This window comes from Populus euphratica, unplaced genomic scaffold, assembly GCF_000495115.2.
Source record: "Populus euphratica unplaced genomic scaffold, PopEup_1.0 scaffold95.1, whole genome shotgun sequence".
Classification (NCBI taxonomy): Eukaryota; Viridiplantae; Streptophyta; class Magnoliopsida; order Malpighiales; family Salicaceae; genus Populus; species Populus euphratica.
Window position 1 is genome coordinate 1,045,220 of NW_011499885.1, and position 16,748 is coordinate 1,061,967.

The following is a 16,748-nucleotide window of genomic DNA, read 5'->3' on the forward strand; positions in this document are numbered from 1 at the left end:
TTTAAAAAATAAAAAAATATTTTAAAAAACAACTATTATACCCTAATCATCACTGCTCATCGTAATTAAGAGTCCGACAATCAGTAGTCAACAGATTTTCAAAAAAAATAAAAAGGCTCAATTTCTTTTTCTAGAAAGAGAGAAGAAATTTGAAGTGAATAAAAAATCTGGTATTTGGGTTATCCTGACCGCGTCCATCTATCTCTTCTTTCTCGCTCTTTCTATCTTTTATCTCAAGAAGCCCACCAACATCAATCGACAAGTTTCAAAAGAATAAGGTTTCAATGCAATAAAAAAAAGAAGTGAAAATTTACAATTTTTCTTAAGATCTTTGTCAGCTCTTACTTTTCAATGAAACCTTATTGAAGAAAGAGAGAGACAAAAAAGAAAAATTCACCGTTTTCCAGGTCAACAACATTGTCTATTCATGCACAGCCGACGTCCCTTCTGAGCTTCATTTGATTGGATCTAGTCAAAATCTAACACCCTTTTGTTTTTCTTAACAAATCTCCTTCACATTTTGGATTTTCTATGTATGTCACAGGTCCTAAATAACGCTTGTTTCTGTAAATTCTTTGTGGGTTTCGCTATTTATGTTATTTGATTCTATTTTTTCACCTGTTTGAGGAGATATATTCTGAGTCTTGTTTGGTGAATTGAGTTTTGATTCCAAGTTTGAATTTTTAGGCAAAAACTTTATCTGGGTTTTTGAGAATTAGTATCTAGATTTTGGTGGTTGGGTTGTGTCAAGAGGCTTATCTTGATAAAAGTTGAAAATAGTCAAAAGCTTGAAGCTTCTTGAGTTGGTTTTGTGTGTTATGAAGGTGTTGTAAGGGTTTTGATCCTTCTACCAGTGGTTTAACTATTGATGAAATGAGAAGGATATTTCATGCTTACAAGGATGAATCAACAACAAGTGGTTCATATGAAGTCAAGTTGTTTCAGTTTCTTGGTGATTCTGCTATGTGCATCGGTGGTGGTGAGCTTGGATCACAGGGGAAGGACAGAGCAAGTGTTTTTGAGGCAATTAGTTAATCCAGCAACTGGAGATGTTGATAAGGACACGGTAGGACTTTATACCATACGTACTCTTACATAATTATATTGCTTACAGTTTAATAAATTTGTGATAACAATTGAGGTTATCGTGCTTCAAATACCTTTTGCATGCTGATAGATTGTCAGTTGGGGATGTCAAACTGCTGTTTATGCCTCTTACAAACTAGAAATGAGAGTTATGGCGTGTATGGTTCATGGTTCAAAGGTTTAGATTCATCATAATTATGCAAATCGGTGTTAAATTATTTGTATAATATGACTATTGGCTGATAAATTTATGTCACAATGAGTTATACTTTCGTAACATTTCATCGAGATGTATGATTTAGCCTTGTTGCACCCCTCGTGAAGCACGATCACAATACTGTTTACTCTGAGTCCTGAATTTCTTCCCTTTTCTTCTTTGTTTAGGGCCTTGTGAATTTTTTCTTAAATATTAATTTTGGGCACTGGAGGAGGGGAGGATCAGATGGAACTGTTGTGATTATTTAATTCTTTTGTCATATAAAAAGCAACAATAATTTTTTTATCTGAAAACTAGTCATTGTTGAAGATAAAAATTGATCAATGATAAGGATCATAATACCACAATAAACTTTGACATTAGGTGTATTATGCACCATTGCATCCATGATTATATCCATTTTGCATATGCCTATGTCTATGCCTAAGTAGGGATATGCTCTTCTAAGTTCTTCCTTTGTACTGATTATGCTGTCTTCTCTCGTTCTTGCTCCCCCCCCCCCTGCAAATATGGCATAGCCTTCATTTGCTTATGTTCTTTTGCATACTTATTTTCTTTTTCTTAATATGTGTGTGTGTGTGAGAGAGAGAGAGAGAGAGAGATGCAACCTCACATGTCTGCTGCTTGTTCTTAATTCATATTCATATATATCTGCTTCTTAATGTGCATCTGAAATACCAGTATAATCTTCTCAAATGGGTAAATATTTACTTGAATTTGTTTTGGATTGCAGGCAGAGCTACTATGCATCATTTGCAAGGTAGATTTGATTCGCCTGAAGGAAGCTGGTAGAAATCCTAACTTCTTTTTACCAGAGGAAACATTTAGTGGGGCCGATGAACTTAGCTCAAAGGGCTGGTCAGTGGCAAAAGAAAACAGTCAGAGATTGATTAAATCCCTGCATCCCCAGTTAAAGGAAACTCTTTTAGATTGTATAAGAAAAAACAGTTTTCTGTTCCATGTTTCTGGAGATGAAGGTGGCGCAGATATTTATCACTCGACTTTTCTAAATTCATTATTTCATAGGCATGCTGGTGCAAGAAGGAATTTACTTCAGAGCATTGCAGAGGTTCCAGCCCCAGCACCTGCTGTTGGATCCCTGATTCCTAGCCCTGCACCAGCTACAGATCTGGCTCTTTCTCCAGTTTCCACCCCAAACCCTGCTCCTTCACCGCGGGAGCTATTTTTTCCTCAAGTATCACCACCTCCTCTCAGTCTCAGCGAAAACTCTTCTGGAGGTCCAACTTCTGGTCCAAATATTGAGCCAGCTAATGGAAAAAATAACAATAAAACAGTTCTCATTGCAGTCCTTGTAACTGCTGCAGTGACATTTGTTCTTGCAGCATTGTTCTTCTTGTTCTGCACTACAGTTTGTAGGAGAGGATCTGGTGCGGGACGAAATGATGAAAGGCCCCTTCTTAGCATAAGCTTAAGTGACTATTCTGTTGGTTAGTAAATGAACTGTCATATGTTTTCTTTTAATCTACAATTCTTTAATGCAGTCCTGATATTGCTTCAAAAATTGATCTTCCAGGTTCCACACACAAAACTTTTGGTTTAGGAAATTCTATCAAAGAAGAAAAGCTTGGCCATCAATCTTTTGGTAATATATCAAACCATGAGAAAAGGGGATCACCTTTGGAGAGCAATTTTTATAACTCTGATGCTCAGAATGTATCGGTAGATGAAAGTCTGTCGTTAGGAGTTGTTAGTGGCGCTGCCAAATTCTCTACTGACAACAAGATGAACATACTTGTACCACCTCCACCAGGAAGGACAGGCAACAACCCTTTTCTGAAGCCTCCTCCTGGAAGGGCAGAACCGCTTCCCCATGAACCGCCTGCTAATCTCAGGCCACCTCCCAGTAGGGCTGGCCCTACTCCTCCCCCTCCCCCTCCCCCTCCTGCACCACCTGCCCCTGCGAAATCATCCAGTAGTGTGCCCCCTCCTCCCCGCGGTTCACCTCCTCCACCACCTATTGCTCCTGGAGTGAAACCTGGTCCACGCCCTCCACCACCTCCAACTGGAGGTTCTGCTCCTCGACCACCACCACCAATGCCCCCAGGTCCAAAGGCTCCTCGACCCCCTCTTGGATCAAAGCATCCTTCCAATAGCGCATCTAGTGAAGGAGCTGGTTTGGGGGATGATGCTGATGCTCCTAAAACCAAACTAAAGCCATTTTTCTGGGATAAAGTTCTAGCCAACCCTGATCATTCAATGGTTTGGCATCAGATTAAATCAGGATCGTTCCAGTGAGTTACAATTTTAATTTTAATTGTTATTTTAATTTTGTTGTTCATGAATCTCTAAATAACCTTTGCTGCTGAATATGTTTATACAGGTTCAATGAGGAAATGATAGAAACCCTGTTTGGATATGCACCTGATAAAAACAAAAATGAACACAAGAAAGAGTCTTCTTCTCAAGATCCTTCACCCCAGTATATTCAAATACTTGATCCGAAAAAGGCACAAAATTTGTCTATTCTTTTGCGGGCACTGAATGTGACAATAGAGGAAGTCTGTGATGCACTTCGTGAAGGTGATCAACTCTCTTTGTTTCTTTCAGTAGATATGCATTCATGGATAAGTTGAATTGCTCCATTTCCCAATAATTTCAATTTATTTATTTGTTTTTTTCTTGTTTGGGAGGTGTTGGGGGGCGGGGGTTTTGTGGTGGTTTTGTTTGTCCTGTTCCTTGTCTAGTAAAATATTTTTACACACCATTTCTGTCTAGTATGGCTGATTTTAATGATGGTGTGGCTTTGTGGATGGTATGTAATTACCCCATTTCATTGGTTGTGGAATTTGAGTAGCAATAGTGTCCTTTGGTTTTAATGCATCAACATATTCTAACATCTGTTAGTTAATGCAGGAAACGAGCTTCCTGTAGAGCTTCTTCAAAATTTGTTGAGGATGGCACCCACAGCAGATGAAGAACTGAAGCTTAGGCTCTACAGTGGTGAACTTTCTCAACTTGGGCCTGCTGAGAGGTTCCTAAAAGCATTGGTTGACATACCGTTTGCTTTTAAACGAATGGAAGCCCTGCTTTTCATGTGCATTCTACAGGAAGAGGTTGCTACCACTAAAGAGTCTTTTGAAACCTTAGAGGTAGGAAACTGGATACTGTATTTCTTTTCAACGCTTGGTTTAATTCTTGCTTGTAAATGTTGGTTGTCATTTTTAACAATGCGTTGGAAATATCCATGCTCATGGTCTGATGATGAACTTGATAGTTGCGCTTTTTCTACGTATGGGGAAGTAGACCGTATGATTTTGGAAAGGCATGCCAAATTGTGGAGATGTATTTTAAAAAATCATTAAAATATTACTAAGAAATCTTTTGTGGAGAGCCACAACAGTATTTTTTGCAAAAAAAATAAAAATACATATTGATATCAGTTTGGTGCCTTGAATTGGTTTCCCTTCATATGTGACTTGGAAAGTGCATGCATCCCTGCTAATGCATAGAGCGAAAGAGACCAGCCACTTATTAGACATCAGAGGATGGGTAGGATATGATAGAAAAGATAGCATTTGTAGAATACTGACCTAAGTTTGGCTTTTAGAACGCATGCATGTTCTTGCATATAAGATGCCTGGCTTTATAAAAATATTCCTACATTTGTAAAATTTGAATATACTAGCATGTAGAGGTGGTCAGTTTCTATTGGTTATGATAAAGTCCCAGCATCTCATTATGGACTCTCTTTTCTGGCAATTTCTTGAATTTCTCCACTTGCCAAAATCCAATGTGATGCCATCTCCATCTAATATGGCAGGTTGCTTGCAAGGAACTCAGAAATAGTCGGTTGTTCCTCAAGCTTCTGGAAGCTGTTCTTAAAACAGGCAACCGAATGAATGATGGAACATTTCGTGGCGGTGCACAAGCATTCAAGCTTGACACACTTTTGAAATTAGCTGATGTAAAGGGAATAGATGGGAAGACTACTCTCTTACACTTTGTTGTTCAGGAGATAATTCGCTCAGAAGGTGTGAGAGCTGCTCGTGCTGGACGAGAGAGCCGGAGCATCTCCAGTGTCAGTGTAAAAACAGACGATCTCCTTGAGGACATTTCCCCTGATACAGAAGACAACTATAGCAGTCTTGGTCTTCAGGTTGTTTCTCAATTGAGCAGTGAACTAGAAAATGTCAAAAGAGCAGCGGTTGTGGATGCTGACAGCTTAACAGGATCCGTGGCTAAACTTGGGCAGTCCGTGGTAGTAACCAGAAATTTCCTGAATAAAGACATGAAGAATTTAGAGGAAAATAGTGGATTCCATGAAACATTAAAAAGTTTTGTGCAGAATGCTGAGGTTGATATCATGTCACTTCTGGAAGAAGAAAAAAGAATTGCGGCTCTGGTGAAGAGCACTGGTGATTATTTCCATGGGAATGCTGGGAAAGATGAGGGTTTACGATTATTCATCATTGTACGAGACTTCTTAATAATATTAGATAAGGTATGCAAAGAGGTGGGAGAGGCACAAAAGAGGTCAGCAAAAACACGGAAAAAAGAGGCATCAACTGCATCATCTCCATCTCATAAGCACCAGCAACCCTCACCTGATATTCGCCAGCGGCTATTTCCAGCAATTGCAGAGCGACGAATGGGAGATTCTACTTCCAGTTCAGATGACGAGGGTTAATCTGAAAGAGGTAAGCTAAGGCCCTATCTATAATTAATTTGTGGTTTTTCCATTTAGAATTTATACAAACATACACAAATTAACGTTATTCTGTGAACTTCAGATTAATGTAGAAATTAAGGAAATCCTTCACTTGTGTTTTCCAGGTTGCTGATATCATGGGAGTGTAAATTACCCTTCAAGTCATTTGGTGGTGGTATTCACATTTTGAGAGAATCGTGGGGAAGTGCACGAAAGCTGCCAAATTGCGTTCACACATGGAGACCAAATTGCAAATTCAGCAGATAGATTAATGGAGCTGAAAACAGATAGTAAATTAAGCCAGAAATTTCAGTCGGGGCTCAATGGATTCACGTTTAAAAATCCCTTAAATGTATTAACTTGTGCGTTGGTAGCCTGTTAGGTGTATTGATGTTTATTCTTCTTCCATTTGAAATTCTTTGTTCAAACAAGATTGATTCTTTTTGTAGAATTTGGATGTCAATAGTGGAGCAATTAGATTGGAAATTACAATAGCATAAAAACAGTTGGTTTCTCCTTTGATGTTAAATAGCAGTCCGAAATGTGGAAGATCAGTATATGATGGAACTATAGACCCTCGAGTTAGAGTTTGTATTTTACATTTAAAAAGTATTTTTTAAAAGTTTTTATAAAATTAAATATTTTTTAAAGATTTTGTGAGCAAAATTCTCGTTAAGCAGAAAGAGAATGCCGGTGGTTCTGTTGGTTCCTATTCAAACCAAGAGGAGAATGTGGAGTAGTATGTTGGTTGAGGAGACACTAAGTTAAAACCAGGTGGCATCAAGGCTTTGCAGCTTTGCATGTAAGGAAAGCATGAAGAAGCTGAGAAACTTATAATGTTTCCACTTCTACTGACTTTTGTTTCACCCATACTCTAATAAAGAATCAAGCTTCGGGAGGGAATGGGATTCTCTCGTTCTTGGGTGAAATTTTAGTTAATTTTATATATTTCTTTGGAGCATGAAAAACAATGCGAGGAAAACACGTTCAGTAAATTGATGGATGGATTATTACACGATGTTGTAGGACAAAAGCTAAGAGCGTTGCAATGGCGTTGTTATTTCCCCGGTCCTAATCCGAGCTCTAAGTGTTAGTCATTTCCTTAGAAATGGGATAAGAATTCAGGGTAAGATCAAGATCAGTTGAGTAAAAGTGTTGCTATTAAGTACTCCTTTTCGAGTCACTTCACTGTCAGCAGGACCTGAGTCAATCAAAAAGGCTTTTATAATTTTGAAGATAGTTGTATAAAAACTTTGCACTTCTCTAATCTTGGCATACTATGATAGCTGTGTCGGTAACAACAGTCTCCGAGGTTCATCGCCACTTTCCAGATATTTGTTAAGAATTTGGATGCAAGCTACTTTCGAGGTCTTGCATGGAAAAACAATCATGTTTTGATGGATTCTTTATATTTTCTGAGTCAAATTGTAAATGCACGAACTTTTTATTGGCGATTAGCTGGTTTCATTTGCTTTGTTTTATCAGCAAGAGGCTGAGAACATCAAGGCGAAGCAGGGGTGCCGGAGAAAATTCTAACAGACCTCAAATAGTCTCTGGCACAAACAGGTAACTTAACACGTGATTTTCCTATTAATTATGTATGTTCTTTGAGCTTCTATCAAATACTTATGTTTGCTCAACTTGATTCAGCAACTCCACATGCCATTGTTTTTGTTCTTGTTCTTGTTCTTATTCTTATTTTCGAAAATTTGCAATTTATGCTCATCACTTTTATAATAATTTCTCTCGTATTGTTCTTTTCAGATATGCTATTCAAGGTGTTTCTGCGAGAAGAAAGGAGGATGAAGATGCTGATAGGCATCTTGCTCAATGGTTAGGCTGACGATGAATATGATTTTGAAGATGGCCCAAGGAGTAAGTCCCATAAGAAGGGCAGAGACAGTGATCAAAAGGTCTCTGAGACAAATTATCTCGCAAAGTGCATTTTGACGCAGCAAGAACGCTGTCATTTTACCTTTGAGAATCCAACCGGCCAAAACATCTTGTTGTGTCGATAGCAAACTTCACATATTTGATGTTGCCTCGGTGGCAGCCTGTTGTGCCTGGTCACAGCTGCATCTTGCCAATGCAGGTAAGCTTAGTCTACTTGCTTGGAATAGACTAGGCTCAGTTACCAGTTGTATGATTTGTATTTTTCACCCTTGGAATTACAACTTGTCATTTGTCTTGGATTTGTTCTAATAGATTGCATTTGGGAGCATTGATCTGTCTCATAATTATAGTTAACAATTTGAAAAGCTGTCTCTATTTGAAATTATCCGCTTGTATTTGAATTACTACTTGTCATTTGTCTTGGATTTGTTCTAATAGATGGCCCCAAGATTCTCGAGAACATGAAACAAGAATTGTTTCGATGATTTAGGAAGCAAAATAAAGTCATCCACATCGTGACGTAAACGATAAAGGATTTTATTTCTAGGAATGCCATAGGCGAACCTTCTGTTATTTCTGCTCTTCACCTGGTTTTTGTCTTTACAGCATGACTCAGCCGCAAGGAATGTTGACAATAATGTGTGGGAAGAAATTCGCAATTTCAAGAAATGCCTTATAATGATGTTCTCCAAGCAAGAGAAGGATTTAGTGTTTCTTGAAACAGTGATCAGCTTGTCAAAACAAAGGCGCCATTGTTTCATCGAGTGTATTCCTTTGCCTCGAGAAATTGCTAAGCAACCCCCTCTCTATTTAAGAAGGTTAGCTTTTTCTTATTAATTTCCTGTTTTTGATGAATCAATTTTTGCCTCCCTTTTTTAGTTTTCAGTTAGTTTTCTAGATTTTACCGGGTTATCTCCAAAGAGAGAAGAGCTGATCTGTTAGTCACTATTGATTGAATGCACTTTGAAAAATATCGTTAATCTTTTTCTACCTTTGCTTAAAAAAAGAGTTGTCATCAGGAACACAGAGAGAGAAAAAACATAAAGTTAACATGAAAGGATTGCCAGTGCACTGTAACAATTATGTTCTCTAATATTTAGCAAATTGTTGAAAGTAAATGGGGTCAAAGTGATGAATATATAACAGCAGGGAGAAACCACAATGAAAAGTAACTTATATCCATGCAAGATTTTGTGCATGTTTCTGATATAACCCAGTAGCTTTCTTTCTAGGAACAATGTCAGCACCAGCCATTCACATATGTAGATGTTGCTTGTATACGAGGACAAATACTTGACTTGCGCACTCCTTTCCATGTTCACTTGTCCATTCCTAACAAATACTTGCACTAGTTACTGAAGTTCATTTCAGGCAATTCATGAAGCTGAAGATGAGTGGAGTCAACACAACACAAAGAAGCTCACTGATACAAGTGAGAAAGGATTTCGTGGTTCAATCCCAAAGGACTTCCCTTACTTTCATGTTGAATTTGGTCTACAAAGGGGGTTTGTCCATGGTATCGATGACAAGAAAAACTTTCAAAGCAACCTTGGTAATGTTTGAGAGGAATGTTGCATCTACCTGAGGAAGACATGTACCGACGCCAGAGGCATGGATCGACGGAATCACACAAAAACTGGCAGTTGCACATAAACTACTTTTCTGGCAAATAGCTTTTAGATAGCCTCACTCTTTTTGAACTTCTGTATTCAAGAGCTCTTTGGAATGCGCCCTGCTTCTAAACTGGGATGCACAAATTTGCGAAGACAGCTCTGTAGAAACAAGCATTTTGATACTCCAACAGCTTAGATAGCCAATCTTGAAGCTAGAATTCAGGACAAGAAGGGTTTCCCACCAGCAGTTGATTTTTTTGTTGGAAAATAGCTAGAAGATGGCAACACTTCTGCTAATTTGCAACATCTCTGAACTTCTGATTGGGCTGGCTTTGAAAATGCCGTGGCAAGGTCCTGTTATTCACATAATGCTTTCTTCCCATTTTGCTGTGGATGGTTGTGCTGTCGATAGCCTTATTTGTAAATCAGGAAGTTTTTGTAGCTGCAAAATCAACTTCGACTGGTAATAGTATGTGAGATGCCGTGTTCATTAACATAGATATAAATTCAAGATTCACCAAGAAGTTACAGATAACAATAAAAATTCTGTTTCATTAGCTCATAATACTGTATCTTTTGATTATTAATTCGATCGTATCAGTTCTAACTATAATTCTTTTGTATTTTCAAATGAAGATAATTGCTTTATTGTTTTGCATTTGAACTTGGAAAAATCATTGCTTTAAAATATCAATCCAGACTTCTTTGATTTAAGAGAGGAAGAGAAGAGGGTTGCGTTATTTAGTGACTAATTTGTTTTGTTAATCTAATTAATATGTTATTATTTGGTATTATAATAATGGTTTTTTTTAAAAAAATATTTTACTTGAAAATATATTTATCTACTTTTTTTTAAATTAACATATCAAAATAATATATATATATATATATATATATATATATAAAGAATATGCAATTAGAAATAGAGGATGTTACCTTATATACTAGACAAACATTTGGGAAAATTTTGAATTTTTTCTTAAAATTAATTTTTTTATTTTATGTTTTTGAATCATACCATATCAAAAATTATTTTTAAAAAATAAAAAAATATCCTAATATATTTATGAGTAAAACATACTTTAAAAAATAAAAATTACTGTATTTTTAAACACCCCACAAATACCAAGTAAGAGGGCATGGAGATGGTTCTTGAAATATCCCACTTGATATAAATTAATAATTAAGTTTTTAAAAATAAAATAAATTTATTTTGAAAATAGTTTTAAAATGAATTTATATGTTATTAAAATAAAAAAAATATAAGAAAATATATTTTTATGTATTATTTTGTTTTCAATCCCTAAACAACAATCAAACGTGACTTAGACCTGGAAATAGGTTGAATTTGTAAATTTGTTTTGTGAAAAATGATTGAATGCTGCATATTTCAATAAATAATATTTAATTCATTTTAAATAATATCAATAAATATAAATAATTTTCTTTATCTATTTTAAAAGTTCATTCGATTTTGGAAATAATTTTAATATCTCTGAAAATAATTTATTGTTTTGTAGTTTATTTCTGGAAAACTTAAAATAATTTTTAATTAATTTTAAATAATATAAATAAATATAATTAATTTTTTCACTATTTTAAAAATTAACTTTATTTTATAAATAATTTTAATATCGCTGAAAATAATTTATTGATTTACCACTGTGTCCCCCTATAAAAATTATGAAAGAAATTCCAAGCAAATAAACCTCCGAAGCCAAGCCCAAACCAATATAGTAGGCCCAAGTTACCAGGCCGACGAACCTCTCACACCGTTAAAATCGAAACCCTGACGCCGTGGTTATTCGATTTCGATTTCAAATCAAATACCCCTCCCTCTCAACGGCTATCCCTTGCACTTTCTCTATTTGCTTTCATCTTCTAATCTCAATCTTTCTCTCTACAACCCAACAAAGTCACAACAAACTCTCTTTCTTACATGGATAAATCTCTAACAACAATAAACCAAAACCCATAACAACGGCGACGACGACGACCAGGTATGTTTTTTTTGGTGGGTCGTCGCTCTTATTCTTGCTTGTTCAAGTGTTAAAAGAATCATCAAGCAGTGAGGTTTCTTAATCTCTTAAGTCTTTAGCTTTCACATGTTTTTTGTCGTTACAAGTCATTTTAAGTTAGCCCTTTGTTTCTTTCTTTCTTTCTGGGCCTCTCTATATTTTGCCAGGGACTTTATTGATTTATTTATTTGAATGCTGGGTTCTTAACAAGACTACACAGTGACTTAAGTCAGCCAATGTGAAATCTAGACAGAAAATGAGATCTAAAGGCCTTTTCTTTTGGATTTCCATGTTTTTGACAATAAGATACATATTTTGGTCTATTATTGGGTGCAAAAACGGAAAAGAAATAGACTTTTTAGATTTTAATGATAATAATAATTTTTAGTCTTTGTTTAATCTTGGGAGAAAAAACATGGAAAATCTTATTAAAATTGGTATCCAAATCTTTGGTTATTTTGGGTTTTATTTGATTTCTTATGATCTGGAAACTAACGATTGGCCTTGCTCGTTGACATGAAGGTTCTTCATAATACAAAAGGGACAGTAAATAGGGTTTGTGGTCTTAAGGATTATAATCACTTTTTAATAGTGGTGTTTTATGCTGTCCATCTGTTCTTAATTAGACCTGGAAGAGGGATGCAATGCTCTTTTGGGAAGAAAAAAATAGCACCATAGGAATTATTATGCTGTTGCACAGTATTTGATTTGGTTAGTTGGATTTGAACCTCTTGACATATCCACAATGTGATCTTCAATGCATATGTATTTGTGGTAATGTGTTCTCCATTGACATAATTGCTCTTAAATCAAGTTCAATTTGTCATCTGAAAGATTTTTGCTTGTGAGCAGGTGAGATTCGTTTCTTTTAAACTTGAGAGGAAATGGGTGAAGAGTTTGATGAAGCGAAAGCTGAGATTGAGAAGCTCAAAGCAGATTTGAAACTCAAAGCTGAATTGGCTGACAACCTGAGGAAAGCTCATGGTGAACAGCTTATCCGAACTCAAGAAGCATGTTCCAAGATTGAGAAACTGGCACGAGAATCAAATGGAAAGGAAGAGGAGATCTCCAAGGTGAAGCGGATGTGTGAAGATTTGCAATGCAGTTTGAATGAAAAAGAGTCCGTTATCAGACGTCTAAGCACTGCAAATGATAAGCTTAGAGTTGATTGCGGTGAGAAGTATAAAAAATGGGAGGAGGAGAAAAGGGCGATAGTATTGGCACTAGATGAGGCAAATGAGAAGAACATAGATCAAGAGCAAAAGATTAATGTGTTTATGGCAGAAATTGAAGGTCTCAAGGGGCTTCTATCGGCTTCTCAGAAGAAATGCTTGGAAGCAGAGAAAAATGCCAAAGCATCCAAAGAGATGAGGAAAAGGGATGCTATGCTACTCAAGTTAGAGGAGGAGAGCATGAAGGTAGAAAATCAGCTAAAATGGAAGAAAGAACAGTTCAGCCATCTAGAAGAAGCACATGAAAAGCTCCGAGATCAGTTCAGGGAAAGCAAGAAAGGGTGGGAGATGGAGAAGTCCACATTGATTGACGAAATTTGCTCACTGCAGTCACGCTTAGATTCTCAGACCAGAATCTTAGAAGATCTTGAAAGACGGTTCAAGATGTGCAATGAAGCCTTAGCTCGTGAAGAAAGCAGGAGAAATCATCTGGAAGTTGAGGTTTCTGAATTTAAAGCACGCTTTGAGAATGTTTTCACCGAGTGTCAGGATGCAAAGTCACAACTAGAATGCTTGGCCACTCAGAGGGACAGAGAAATTGCAGCTCTGAGACATTCTTTGGCTACAAAGGAGACATTTTACAAAGAAATCGAGTACAAAGCGGGGAGGCTAGAGAAAGAAAATCAGGAGTTGCTGGTGTCCCTTAAAGAACTTCAGGAGGCTGGGATTCGGGAAACGGGAAATTCTTCTTCTTTGGCAAAAATGAGAAACAAACTCAAGAGTTTGGAGCAGATGCACAGAAATTGTTCTTCAAATCTTAGAGCTAAAGAAGCTGAATGGAGCTTTCGACTGGAGAAATTGACTGAAGAGCTGGATAATTACAGGACTGCACTAGAGAGCAAAGAAGCAACAGTAGAAGAACTTGGGATAGAATTGGAAATTTGTCACTCCGTGATATTGCAGTTGAAGATGCAGAATGAGGAGGCTTCGACAATGCTACTGGTGTTGAAATCAGGTATAACTGAGGCTCAGCTGAACTTTGAGAATGCTGATACTGAGGCAAGACTTCGTGACAACGAAAGGGAAGAAAATGTCTCTCTTTTGATGAGGCAGCTGGAGACAAAGAACACTGCTCTGGTAAAAGTGATGACAGATTTCGAGGATGAACGTCAAAAGGTTGCATCTTTATTGAAGAGAATTGAGGACCTGGATCTTGTTGAAGACCAACGACTACTGTTGCAGAAAGAGCTTGAGAGATACAAAGAATTGCTTGAGGAATCGTCCAGAAGTCAACTTTGCTTCAAGAAGCAAGCTTTGCAGACAGAAACTGACTTGAAAGATAAACTTAAGGCAGTTTGTGATGACTTGGACGTGGCAAACTCAGAATTAGCCAAAGAACGTCAGAAGTTAGTATCTTTGTCAAGGAAAGCCAAGGCCTTGGATCTTATAGAAGAGAAGTGTCTCTTGATGCAGAAAGAGTTGGAGAAGTACAAGGAAGCGCTTGAGCAGTCATCGAGGCGTCAACGTTGCCTAGAAAAGCAAGCTTTGCAGATTGAAAACGATTCGAAAGAGAAATTCAGAGAAGTTTGTGATGCTTTCGACAAGACCAGTTCTGAATTGGCGCAACATCATGAGAAGGTGGAATGTTTTTCTCGTAGGGTTGATCACTTAAAACTGGTTGAAGAGCAACGGCTCCTGATGCAGAAAGAGCTTGAGAGGTATAAGGAAATGGTTAAGCAATCATCGAGTAAGCAGCTTCTCATAGAAAAGAAAGCTTTGGATGTGGAAACTGACTTAAAGAAGAAACTACGAGAAGTTTATGATGCGTTGGACACTGCAAATGCTGAATTAGCTAAAGAAAACGAGAACACAGCTTCTTTGTTGAGGAGGGTTCAATCTCTTGATCATATTGAAGAGCAGAACCTCCAGATGCAAAAAGAACTCAAGAAATACAAAGAAATGCTCGAGGATTCATCCAGGTGCCAACACCGATTGGAAAAGCAAGCTCTCCAGAAGGAAAAAGACTTGAAAGAGAAACTTCAAGAAGTTTGTGATGCCTTAGACAGATTGAAATCTGATTTTGCAGCTAAAATCTACGAAGGACATGCTCTGGAATTTGAATTGTGGATGTGGAAAACTATTGCTCATCGCTTAAAAGATGATCTTGAAGAAAGCCAGTTGCTGCGCAAAGACATAGAAGCTTCTCTTCTATCACAAGTAGAAGTTGAGGAAACCATCAAGCAGGAGAAAGATGACCTTGCCCGTCTATTAAAAGCAAGGGACAGTAGAATAGATAGCATGCAGCATCAGATTGATTTCTTTGAGAAAGAACTTAAAACAAGAGAGTCAGCGGCAGCCACTTCTGCAAAGGAGACAGTAATGTCCTTTGAATCAGAGAAAGAGGGTTTTCTGCGAACCATGAGAGAGAAGGAAAAAATTTTAGATGATCTGCAGAAAGAGGTTGGGTGGCTGGAGCAAGAATCGCTGAAAAGAGAACTTGAAGTTTCAGTGTTGACACTGGTAGAGGCTGAAAGAAAATTTGATCTTGAAAAAGAACATTTTATCCATCTCATGGAAGAGAAAGATCAAAGAATAGACGACCTCTTGCAATGTGTGAGGTCGAGGGAACAAAAATTTAATGGCTCGTTGATCTCCTTCTCTTTGGAGCTAGCTGAGAAACAGGCTGAGATTGGTTTGGTCCATGAGGCCTGGGAGAAGATTGCTTCAGCCGAGATTCTGGCCCAACTGGAAATTGAAGAGAAGAAAATGATGTTAATGGAGCTGGAGGATGACATCTTTTCTGTACAAAAGAAACTGGAATTGCAGGAAAAATCACTCTCGGAATCGAAACACAAGGCAATAGAAATTGAAGCTGAACTAGAAGAAAAACCGCTGGAAATGAAGAAATTGGAGAATCTAATGGAGACGAAGCTGAGAATGTCAGAAGCCTCGGTTGATGAGCTGAAAAAAGGGAACAAAAGTTTGGCTGAAAATGTAATGAAGTTGTCATCAGAAAGGGACAATTTGTTTGGCTTTTTCACGGGACTTGGTGAGAGAATCAGCCAGTTCTCCAATGAAGACATGCAATTGATGGGCACCTTGGCATGCATGGTGCAGTCATTTGACAATAGTGGATCATCTAGTCCCATGTTGAAGTGTGGTACTGAGCTCTTCAATGCTGTGAAGGAGAATGTCAATACTTGTCCTTCACCAACAATAAAGAGACTCCAGTCTGTTCTTGAGGAGAGAGCACCATTTAGAGAGCTCAACTAGCTATAACTGGGAAAGAGTTATTAATATAGCTTGCAATATGCTAGGGTGATTCTTCCTTTAACATGTCTTACTGATTGCTATTACCATGCGATTTTCAAGCACCGGTTCTGCTTGCGCTATGTATATTAATTAGTATATATGATGTGCACGTTTGAGCAATTTGTTGTGCTCCCACAGATTCAGATTGATTTAACAAACATTTTCTATGCAACCACTGTCCCTTGGTCTTGTCATGTATTGTTAGACAGATCCAATGCTTTTAAATGCATTTCTTTCCTAGCACCACACCTGGCGCTCACAAACTGAAACAGGCCCTAAATGTTTCCAACGGTGATTGAAGCTTCTCTGAAATATATCAATTAAAAAGAAACTACGCAAGCTAAAAGACCCATCATTAATTAGCTCCTCACAATAGAAACGGAAGAACTGTCCTGATGTAAACAAGCAAAGGAGGACCAGTCTTCCGTCATTGATAAATTAGGACGGAAGCAACTTGGCAAGTCAACATCCATGAATTTGGTATAAACCACTCCAATGTATTCGCAAGTTTGTTGTAATAACCATTCTAATCATGACCTATCTATGAACAGACTCGCAGTCAGCTCTTCTAAATTCCACTCCATACCAACCATGCCATCAGGACAACACTCCTAAGCACTTGCATAGACTGTATCACATATTGGTGGCCCAACAATCCTGTCAATTTCCATACCTAGAAAAGCAATAACCCAGGTAACATATCAAGCTTCGACAAGAAACTAAAGAAAATCTACCACTAAAGATCCTTCAGCCGCTTTAAAATGCAAT

General features: G+C 37.5%; 3 protein-coding genes across 4 annotated transcripts; all 3 read left to right on the forward strand.

Annotated features, from left to right (window-relative positions):
- Positions 1–181: 181 nt before the first annotated feature.
- LOC105130195 (formin-like protein 5) lies at positions 182–6,539 on the forward strand. The gene is made up of 7 exons (XM_011032596.1): positions 182–1,066; positions 2,037–2,751; positions 2,838–3,555; positions 3,645–3,844; positions 4,178–4,413; positions 5,085–5,961; positions 6,098–6,539. The coding sequence occupies exons 1-6, from the start codon at positions 890–892 to the stop codon at positions 5,949–5,951; spliced, it is 2,913 nt and encodes a 970-aa protein (XP_011030898.1). The 5' UTR covers positions 182–889; the 3' UTR covers positions 5,952–5,961; positions 6,098–6,539.
- Positions 6,514–9,676, forward strand: LOC105130245 (CWF19-like protein 2). Its single transcript, XM_011032650.1, is given in 9 exon segments — positions 6,514–6,526; positions 6,624–6,711; positions 7,458–7,538; positions 7,737–7,811; positions 7,846–7,958; positions 7,961–8,064; positions 8,472–8,683; positions 9,227–9,417; positions 9,420–9,676. Coding segments are annotated over 9 exon segments (996 nt in total). The 3' UTR covers positions 9,539–9,676.
- Positions 9,677–11,305: 1,629 nt separating this feature from the next.
- On the forward strand, positions 11,306–16,039 carry LOC105130196 (uncharacterized protein At4g38062-like). Of its 2 annotated transcripts, none has more exons than XM_011032598.1 (2): positions 11,306–11,478; positions 12,346–16,039. In XM_011032598.1, exon 2 carries the CDS (start codon positions 12,381–12,383, stop codon positions 15,939–15,941), a length of 3,561 nt encoding a protein of 1,186 aa, XP_011030900.1. In that variant the 5' UTR covers positions 11,306–11,478; positions 12,346–12,380; the 3' UTR covers positions 15,942–16,039. The 2 variants fall into 2 exon arrangements, with proteins under 2 accessions (XP_011030900.1, XP_011030899.1); XM_011032597.1 differs by having other exon boundaries at positions 12,349–16,039.
- Positions 16,040–16,748: the final 709 nt, after the last annotated feature.

Excerpts from the sequence above, each read along its gene's own strand:
- LOC105130196 (XM_011032598.1), top strand. The coding sequence starts at position 12,381 with ATGGGTGAAGAGTTTGATGAAGCGAAAGCTGAGATTGAGAAGCTCAAA.
- LOC105130195 (XM_011032596.1), top strand. The coding sequence starts at position 890 with ATGCTTACAAGGATGAATCAACAACAAGTGGTTCATATGAAGTCAAGT. Across the intron at positions 1,067-2,036 it reads GAGATGTTGATAAGGACACG|GCAGAGCTACTATGCATCAT; the intron begins GTAGGACTTTAT and ends TTTGGATTGCAG. Across the intron at positions 3,556-3,644 it reads ATTAAATCAGGATCGTTCCA|GTTCAATGAGGAAATGATAG; the intron begins GTGAGTTACAAT and ends ATGTTTATACAG.